Here is a 9,544-nt window from a genome sequence, read left to right as displayed (position 1 = left end):
TTTCAGCACCATCAGCTGATGGCTGCGCTGTCAAATATTGTGGATTCTGGGAAATACTGCCAATGCTGCCAAATATTACTGATGCTGCCAAATATTTTTGACTTGGCTCACTCGGCTTTAATGGACTTTGCACATCTGCACAAGCTGGTCTGAGCTGGTCTTACTCTGGCTTGGGCTTTGCTGTCCTTGACATGGTGAGAGAGAGGAGCTGCAGGGCCAGGGGGACAGTGGCATCCTTAGCAGCAACAGACCGTGCCAAAGTCTGAGTCAGCCGGGAAGGTGATTAATGCTGATTAAAGTCATTATCTTCCAGATCAGCCCCTGATGGGTCCGGCAGCCAACTTACAGCACTCATTGGATGATGCTCTCAGTCAGCCAGGCTTCACATGGGCACAAAATGTACTTTCTACAGAGGAAGAGCAAGAGAAAAAACAACAATGATGAGTGTAAGACCACTAATCTTTGCACTGGTCTCCAGTAAGGTAAAACTTTAACTGGAGGAGGAAAGTTCATTGCATTAAGCAGGCTTTGATTCCAGCCACAGCACCTGCATTCCCCTCTTGGGCTGGTGTAGCTGTGACAGGAAGGGCCCCAAGGCTGAGCTTTTTCGTTTTCCCCAATATTTGTCTTTCCTGCTGAGATCTTTGCCAATGGTGTTTGTTTGCTCGCTGTGTGTGGATACCCAGGCATTTACAAGCAGTTTCTTTGCATTGCAGTTAAATACCTTCACAATGGGACTGGCAGGATTTTACAATTACCAGGCTGCTAAGGCTTGAATCAAAAAATAAATGGCAGCCCTGACCCAAGACTGAAACCTTCAGGCACTGTGAAATCCTTGCCAGGACAGATGTTCCCCTCCAGCATTCCCATGTACCCCTCTAGGATCCCCATCCTGTTGCAGGTGCCTGGCACAGAGGATGATGCTTTCTCTCCCTCCTCTTCCCAAACTTCTGGATCCGGAGGGATCAAAGGCCACCAGCATACCACAGGCAGGGTGACCTTTCCATGTCCTGCTGCTCAGAGCAGAGCCTTCCTCTTCCCGAGGACTGAGCGTGGAGCAGCTGGAGCAGCGCTGGGAGGCATGGGTGAACATCACTCACCTCCCCAGGAGCAGCCCTTCGACTTCCACGGAAACTCTGGATGCCAAAGGCTGCCAAATGCCCCACAGCCACACGTATCCCTTGGCCAGGTCTGCTAGCAAAAGGCAAGGAGTTATCCCGGGGTTTTCCCATCCCTCCCTGGCAGCCAAGATGATGCAACCCAGTGCCAGGGCTGCCTCACCTCTGCCTTTGAGCCCCTGGCTGGTGCCAGCTGGGCTGTGACACAGCCTCCACAGCTTGGCCTCAGGCAATTTAACCACAAACTGAACTCTCAGTAGCACGAACAGGCTCCAGACCCTGTGATTGTCTGAACAGGGGGCTGGATGTGCATGTGGTGATTAGCAGAGGCCCCAGGCTCATGGATGGGAAAGGCTGGTGTGTAAATCTTCCTCTCACTGCAATTGCTTCCCAAAGGGGCTGATTTTTAGCTTGGTAGAGAGAAGCACAGTGTTCCTACAGAACAGAGAACCAGGCTACACCAGGATGAATGACCAACCCATCAAATCTCTTGCACATCTGACAGCCAGTTGTGACCTCAGTCCAGAGGGTGCAGAGAGTGGCACAGTAGAGCCCAAAGCAACACTGACCCATCCTACAGCTGGTGAGCCTGGCCAGGCAGTGTTTAGGTGATTGGCAAACAACAGGGTCTGCATTATTGCTAATGCTTTATTTAAATAATAAAGTGCAAGAACTGTGCATAATGTTAGGCAGAATTGCCGTGCTTATTACCTACTCTATGTAGTGTGTAGTGTAATTGGTGTTGTTGCTAACTATGTGTGATAAAAGCAATGGGCTGAAGTTTATGGTGGGGCTCTGCTTTTGAACAGCTGAACGCTTGTCACCTCAGTGGAAGGAATTCAAAGATTCCAGAGGGGCTGTGAGGCATCCCCAGGTGCTGGGGCAATTTGCACATCCATTTTACTGCCTTTGGGTCATTCAGAGACAGCTTTGATGTTACAAAAAAAGAGGAAAAGTATGCCATAAACCAAAACAAAACAAAGAACAAAAGGTAGATCTGGTCTGCAAGACTCTGGCTGTCTAAGAGCAGGCTGATGTAGCACATCAGTGGCTGGCACAAAACCAAAACTATGTTTGTTCATTTCTCCTCTCTAAGCACATCAGCTGGGGCAGGCAGCAGTGCTGGGGCCACATGTGAAACAGCAGCTCAGGCTGATGAAACACTTTTAGGAGAGAGAATTTGGCGCATTTACAGCACTGCTGTAAAGATACCGGAGGTTAATGAGCCTCTTTTGCCACCCCCCTGCTCTGGGTGGTGCAGCATCTCCCAGAAGAGAAAAACGGGGAAGCAAACCCAGCAAACCTCTCCAGCTGCAGGTTCTGACTGCAGCAGAGGGCAGGACACAGATGCTGCAGGGCGGCAGCAGCTGTGACAGGCGTCCTGTGCCAGGAAATACATCCTTACTGCTGAGGAATCTCTGCTGATCTCCTCAGAGCCGTGCCCAGCTGGGTGGCTTAGCCCAGACGCAGGCAGGGGGTGATGTGGAGCTCCACTCCACACTTTGGGAACAGCAGGTTCAGTCTCTGCTGGTCTACACCACGCTCATGCTGGCCCCAGTTACAGAGCATCAAATTGTTGCACGAGCAGGAAAAGACCTCAAGTGGGTTCACATCGAGACAATGAACTGCAGCACAACTTTAACCATTTCCAGCAACCAGTCCAGCTCTCGACTTAGGGCCAGGGTCACTTTGAGCACCCCAGTTCTGTCCCAAAATATGTCGTGTCAACCCCCAAACCATCTCAGAACAAGAAAAAGGCCATTTGATAATAATTCTGAAACAGGTTTGAAAAGGTTCAGTTCCCACAAGTAGCTGCCACAGCCTCTGAGCATCCTTCACCTGGTACTGGTACCCAGCATCTCCCCAGGGTGGTGGGGCTAACCATGGCCCTTGCATAGCCTCTTCCCAGCTCTCAGGGCTTTCCTTCCATTTACCATGAGTCACTCCTGAAGTTATACAATATTTCATAGCAACTCTGTAAATAATTGAATCTGCAACAGGCTCAAGTGACCCCTGCATGCATAGACATTACTGCTTTTTCCTCCTGTGGCACTGCACAGCTGAAAAAAATTTCCTTTCCTGGGCAGAAAGTCCCAGAAACACGGTTTTAAAATGAGCTGCAGGCTTTATTTCTTTAAACACTAATAATAAGTAGCTTCTGAGAGCATTAATCAACCATAAGCACATTTTATTTACAGCAAAAGACAAGCAAATCCAAACTAGTAACATTTGGAGGGGAAATGTCTTTATAATAATCATGGATTGATTTTGTAGAAGAGGAGTTTTCAGGTGGTGATGGTCCATCAAGATATCCCTTGGCCACTGCTCACTGCTGGGCAGCATCACAGGGGATGTGTCCCACCTCCCTGCACTCATCCTGTTCCAAAAGCACCTTCCCAAGAGTCTCCAGACAAAGAGCATTGTGACTGGGAGCCCTGAAAATCCCTTTTACCTCCATGTCCTCCAACACCCCAGGTTTATTTACCCAAACATAAAAGGCATGGCTTAATGGTGAAGTTTTGTGTTTTATTGTGGTTGGCACCAGAAAAGCATTTGCTCTGTCTTATCTCCATACACACATGCCATAGACAAGACTGTGGTAATAATGGCTTCTGTGATTTTTGTTTCAAATGATTCTGAGATTTTAAAAAATACATTCACAAACCACCTGAGTCGTTTAAACTCACTGACTGCCTGCTATTTCATCACTGTATGCAAAAACCCACAGAAACAAAAATCATCCAAAGCCGTGCATTTGTCACTTGAAGTAGAACAAAAAACACCCCAAAACAGTTACTGGTTTGCAACACAATAAAAGCTCTGGGCTTTATTTGATTTGTATTTTAACCACAATGAAAATACAAAGAGCTGGTGGCAATCAGTGTTTGTGATGGGATTTGAACACCAGAACTGTGATCCTGTGGCCATCCCTACACTCTCCAGGCTGCACCAGCCCAACAGGAGGTGCCTGGTGCTGGAAGAAGGCACCACAAAGCACATCCCACCTGTTTTTCCCTGAACTCCATATCCTGGGAGTCCCAGCGCTGGCAATCCCTGCGGTACCAAACCCTTACACCTGCCCACACAGAATGGTTCAGGTGAGGGTGGCCTGGCCCATCCCATCCCCACCACCCCACATCACCTCTTACCCTTGATAAAGATTCAAGTTTGACCAAGTCCTGTTGATTTAATCATTTTTTAATAAAGCCATCGTTACTGAGTACACCAAGATTGCCAGTTAAGCTCTCTATATGTCGCTGGAGGTAACAGCGCTGTGATCGACAGCGGAACGGAAAAAAAATAAAACGAAACCAAACCAAAAAACAAACCCCAACCGAAACGAGGTAGGTTAAAACCAGCAACACAGACCTTGTTATGCGACACCCCAACACCACAGGCGGCCATGCTTGCAGCTACTGAGAAAGAAAACCCCAGATACGCACCGAAAACGGAAATCAACTGAGCAGAGTTTATAAGGACACGATTCAACCCGAACTAAACACACACACACGGTTCGGCACAGATGTTGTCTTTCACTGTATGTTGGGTAATTCCTAGGGAGTGGAGGGGGTGGAAAACGAGTAGATTCAGACCCTTGGCCGAAGAAACCACACATATATATATTTTTTTAAGCTCTTTACAAGCCCAATCCAGCAACGTGGGGGACAGGCAGCTTGTTTCGTGGTCCCCATCCCTGTGCCGGCTGCTCCCGCACGCCAGTGCCCGGCTCCGGACTCAGGGGTAACGAGTGCCCACAACCTGTGCTGGCTTCAGCAGCGGGCTCTGGTGCCCACAGCATCCCAGGAGCCTCAGTGGTCACAAATCCCCCTCAGGGGCGAGCACAGGGCTCCTCTGACCGCTCCGCTGTCCTCTCCTCCTCCGATCCCCTGTCCCAGTGCCCGTGGCCAGGCCCCGGGGCAGGCGGGCACCTCCGGAGCAACAAGAAATGGCACCTCTGTCCCTATCAAGACACACCATTATGTGAAGATCCATATAGAAATATGGATTGACAGACTTGACAAAAATGGTAGCTGATTTTTATTAGTCTAAGGCTAGTAGTTTAGCCATTTAAAATCCATTTCCCAAAAGAGGGGAAAAAAACCTATTATTTTTTCTCTTCTTTAAAAATCCGTTAAGCCGTTGCTGCCAAAAGCAACATGTAAATGTTGGTGAAGGCAAAAGATTTCTAAAATTACCCAGCTATATGGTTATGGCCTTCATCACAAAGATAAAAGGTACATTTATTGTGCTGTCTCTCACCAGATTTAATTGGTAACTTTACAACATACTATATATTTGATGCTAGCAGGCAGACAGAATTAAAAACAGACTTTTTGACACTGTTTCTTTCCCCGTTCTTACAAAGTAGGGGACAAAGAAAAAGTAAAACTAAAAAATAAAATAAAATAAAATAAAGGAAAACTCATAACCCACTATAACACAGCGTAATCAGGAGACCTCGGGGGGTCCAAGCGTGAAAGTCCATCCCTGGCTGCAGTCCCTGCCCCGGGGCTGGCGGCGCCGGGGGAGCGTAGGGAGGGGGTTCCTCGGCGCCCTCCGCACCTGCCTCTACAGTGTTAGTCCACGTGTTTAATGTCCTTTAAATTAGAAATAATGCCATGGTGGTGAGTGCCAAGTGCTCCTCTGTTACCAGTTCATCATGGAGTTTCTGTTGAGGGTCATGAAAAACACTTGGCTGCTTCCTCCGGATCTCACCGATGCAAAAAATACCTGATAGGAAGGAAAATACACTTATTAATACTCAGGGGATGGAGCTTACCCATGCCAGACTGGGATTCAATTGAGGCACTCATTAGTAAATGCAGTAATTAAACCTCCTTCTCCCTCACTACCAAAGAGTTTGGAATGCCCTACAAATACCAGGTTTATCACATTTCACTGCCACAGCATCATTTACTATCAAGTACTAACAAAAAACTGCTGTTAGTGGTTTGGATCTTGCTAAACATTCACCATTTGGGTTGATACCAGCCTCAGTCTGAAATGGCTTTTTTTGGGAAAGTTAGTCCTGGTATTTCAGCTATTCCTGGAAGTAAAGCCCAGAAAAATTACTTCCCTTCAACATGTTCAAAGCACAGAAACACATCAGGATTCTGTATGAAGAACAGAGATTTTGGTGCTTCTGGCAAGAACCACCAGCATCTGATCCCAATGAGAGGGTAAAAATAATTAAATTATAACTTGCAAATATTGACGGGAAAAATCTGAAGCCTCTGTCCTTATTAAAACCAAAAATTACTCAATCTTACCAGTTTAACCAGTTCTCCAGAAAGAGAAACATCTGGGTTTAGTATTTGGAACCCAACAGTGATCAGTTGCTTCCAGTATTTTAGAAAGACCAAGGTGGGTTTTTTTTTTCCAGCTTTGTTAGAATTAGATTACACCTAAATTAAACTTAAATTCAGCTTCTTGGTCAGCTTTTCATAACATACTCGACTGCAAAGTTAGGAAACATCTTTCTGCAGAGCTTCAGCCTACCTCCATGCCCCAGGAAGGGCAGTGCTTGGCTAATGAGCAGCTGTTCACTAAAGTGATCATGGCCTCTAAGCTCATTTACTGCACATTATTAAACCCTGCTCTGGGGACTGGTTTCTTCACTGGTTTTGTGATCATGTCCATCATGAACGATCTCCCTGCTGCTTGGTCCTGACTTATCTTAGTGAAACCTTGTGAGAGGGGGGAACATCACCAGCAGAAAGACCTCGGCATTCAACCATCTCTTCCATGCAGAAATGCCTTTTCCTCCAGAAATTTCTCCTCATTCCCTGCCCCCCTTGCATCACTTGTGGCAGGGATCAACTACATGATAGCTGACCCTCCAGAGCAGTATTTATCACTGCTGCCCACAGAAATGGATGAGGCTGCAAGAGGAAAATAATTTAAGATGCATCAAAATGCATCTAAAGATGCATCAAAATGTTTCTGCATCAGAGCTCAAATCAGGGTCACTTACACACCTTTGCTAATACTCAACTTTTAGAGTTCATTTGGCAGCCTCAATTTAATGTTCAGATGAAAGATATGGGAAAAAGTCAAGCCAAGCCAACGCAGATCTCAGCTAGATGTAGAAGAGATCTTGCAGGCTGAGGTCTCCATCCACTGGAGAAAATGAAATGGGAATAGTCTTATGGGCACTGCTTATTGAACAGAACCTTCAGATTAATTATTAACCTCAAGACAAATCAGACATAAGCTCCAAAAGCACCTTGTAGCTCGCAGCACACATAGAAGCTTTGAAGTGGACTTACCTTATCATTTCTTTCACATAGAAACTTTAGCCTTTGAGCTCGCTTGTGCATAAATACTCCATCCAAATGTCCCGTCTCCACTGACCGGATTTCAATAGCTTTCTCTCCCCAGCCCATTATTTGATTGGAATGAATGTAGGCTGTCAAAAGAAAGCGTTTGGCAGGTGTTACAACTTGAGTTAAATATTATGCAACGGGCAGAAAAGCTTTCATCAGCTGTTACTCAAAGCCTAAGCAGATCAATGGCAGAGTTGTGGTGGCCAGGCGTGTGCCTGCAGGGACAGCTGCCTTTCCAGAGCACCTTTCATCCAGAAATTGCTGAGAAATTTAAACAGAAGCAGCATCACTTCTTCCAGTTTCAGAAGGTGAGGAGCTGGGCAGTGTTTTGCCACCATGGGTTGTGGAGCTGAGCAGAGCCAGAAGAGCAACTCAAGGGCTCCCAGCTCCACACCCAGCCCCGCTCCACTCAACACAGTATCCCACCAGTGTGACAGCTTGCATTATCTCACATTTATCTCTTATACTGATCTCATACTAAAAAAGTTCAAATCTTCAAGAAATTGCTTGCTTAGAAAAGAGCTGTCTGAGGGAAATTCCCTTTGATAAAAGAGGGAATCCCCTTCATCCCAAATGACTCCATGTCAGCATTCTTGACTCCTCATATTACTTGTGGCTTGTATTTTAAGCAGGTGAAGAGGAAGGGTTGACCTACCCACAGAAGTAGGCATTTCTCCCCACTGGAGCACCACGTCTTTAGTTATCCGTCCGTAGGTGTTCACATAGACACCTTCATCCTCATAGCACACCAGCATCTCCATCCCGTCCGTCTTGGGCAGGATGACAATGGCGTGAGGAGTAATATTGCCCTGAATCTGAAGGTAAAACAGACCCTGAGAGTCAGAATTACACTGAATTGAGAAAGGGGAAGGGGGAAGGGAGCAGAGCACTGCAGCGGGGAAAAAAGCCCAAAACAACTGAGAACAAAGCCTTCCCTCCATTCCCCACATATGCACTGGCTTTCAGAGATAAGCCTGAAGGGGAATAAACTGTCATGTTTACCCTACCATCAAAGCTGTCTGACACAGCAAGGATAAACAGGTTCAGCAATTACAGACAGATCACAACATACACGCCCCCAAGACTGATGGCTGACACTTGGCTGGAACACAAAATAAGTGACTGAGCCAATGAATCCATCACCAGCTCAAATCAAGGTAAATAAACTCAGAGTTTTACAGGCAGCCCTAGGGAGGAAATATCCTATTTTTTAGCAATCACCCTCTAGCTCCAAGGGCAGCTGCACTGACTTTCCATAGCTAAGACAACACAAAACCATCCCAAGCTGCCCAGTATTTCTCCCTCTGCTCTTGCTAGTTCTTGCAGAGGAGACTGCTGCTTGGATCAGATTCAACAATTCCTGTGTTTGTTTAGTGACACAGTTTCTCCCAGACCAGTTTATTGTGGGCCAACAGTATAGATGGAGTTTAAATGACCCAACAAGAAAATCCTACAGAGAGCTCCATCACTGCTCCAAGCAGTGTACAGACATATTCTCCTTTTTGTGGGACATGGCAACCTTAAACTTTACTGCTCCTGCCAAGGACAGAAACAGCCTGTGCAGATGAACATGCAGTATGTGACAGCTCTGAGCCCTCTTTGAGTGAGCACAGCACTGGGGAATGTCCCACCCATCGCTGGTCCCCACTGCTGAGCCCTGGGAGCCTGTCCAAACCTCACTGGTGACCCACGTTCCTCAGGCAGCAGCACTCACGTGAGATGGTATATAGATATCATAGGAGTTCCCAGAATCTACATCAATCACATGGAAACCAGTGTGGGATCCAAAGATAACCTTCAGCCTCTGACCCTCCTCTACAGTGAGATCCACGAGCAGCGGCTTGTGCTGGAGATCTGCAAAAGACTTTTATAATCCCTTCCATGAGCATCACAGAAAATCCCCGTTGCATCAGCCTGATATGGTTTTGAAATCGTATTTGTTTGACTATGTTTCCTACTAAATATGTGGTTATTTATACTCCTGCCTCTCTGTTCCCCTGTCAGATGCCTCAGAGGGTATTCAGCCATCCCAGCAGATAAGTGCCCACCCTTGCCAAGTCCAGCTCTCTCTCACAGAGCCCGAGGCCAACACAAAGATTT

At 46.8% G+C, this 9,544-nt stretch overlaps 1 protein-coding gene across 7 annotated transcripts in view; it reads right to left on the bottom strand.

Moving 5' to 3' along the window:
* Positions 1 to 4,300: 4,300 nt before the first annotated feature.
* Positions 4,301 to 9,544, bottom strand: part of TNIK (TRAF2 and NCK interacting kinase) — a 151,497-nt gene continuing 146,253 nt past the window's right edge. For all 7 annotated transcript variants that reach the window (XM_058843723.1, XM_058843728.1, XM_058843724.1 and 4 more), the window contains 4 exons: positions 9,159 to 9,308; positions 8,100 to 8,259; positions 7,388 to 7,527; positions 4,301 to 5,849 (listed from right to left, as the gene is read on the bottom strand). In XM_058843723.1, the coding sequence (XP_058699706.1) occupies positions 5,766 to 5,849; positions 7,388 to 7,527; positions 8,100 to 8,259; positions 9,159 to 9,308 (534 nt within the window). In that variant the 3' untranslated portion in view covers positions 4,301 to 5,765. The remainder of the gene's footprint in view (positions 5,850 to 7,387; positions 7,528 to 8,099; positions 8,260 to 9,158; positions 9,309 to 9,544) is intronic.

This window comes from Poecile atricapillus, chromosome 8 (genome assembly GCF_030490865.1).
Source record: "Poecile atricapillus isolate bPoeAtr1 chromosome 8, bPoeAtr1.hap1, whole genome shotgun sequence".
In the NCBI taxonomy this organism is placed as follows: domain Eukaryota; kingdom Metazoa; phylum Chordata; class Aves; order Passeriformes; family Paridae; genus Poecile; species Poecile atricapillus.
Note: the sequence above shows the minus strand (reverse complement) of the source record. Positions and strands in the feature narration are given on the sequence as shown.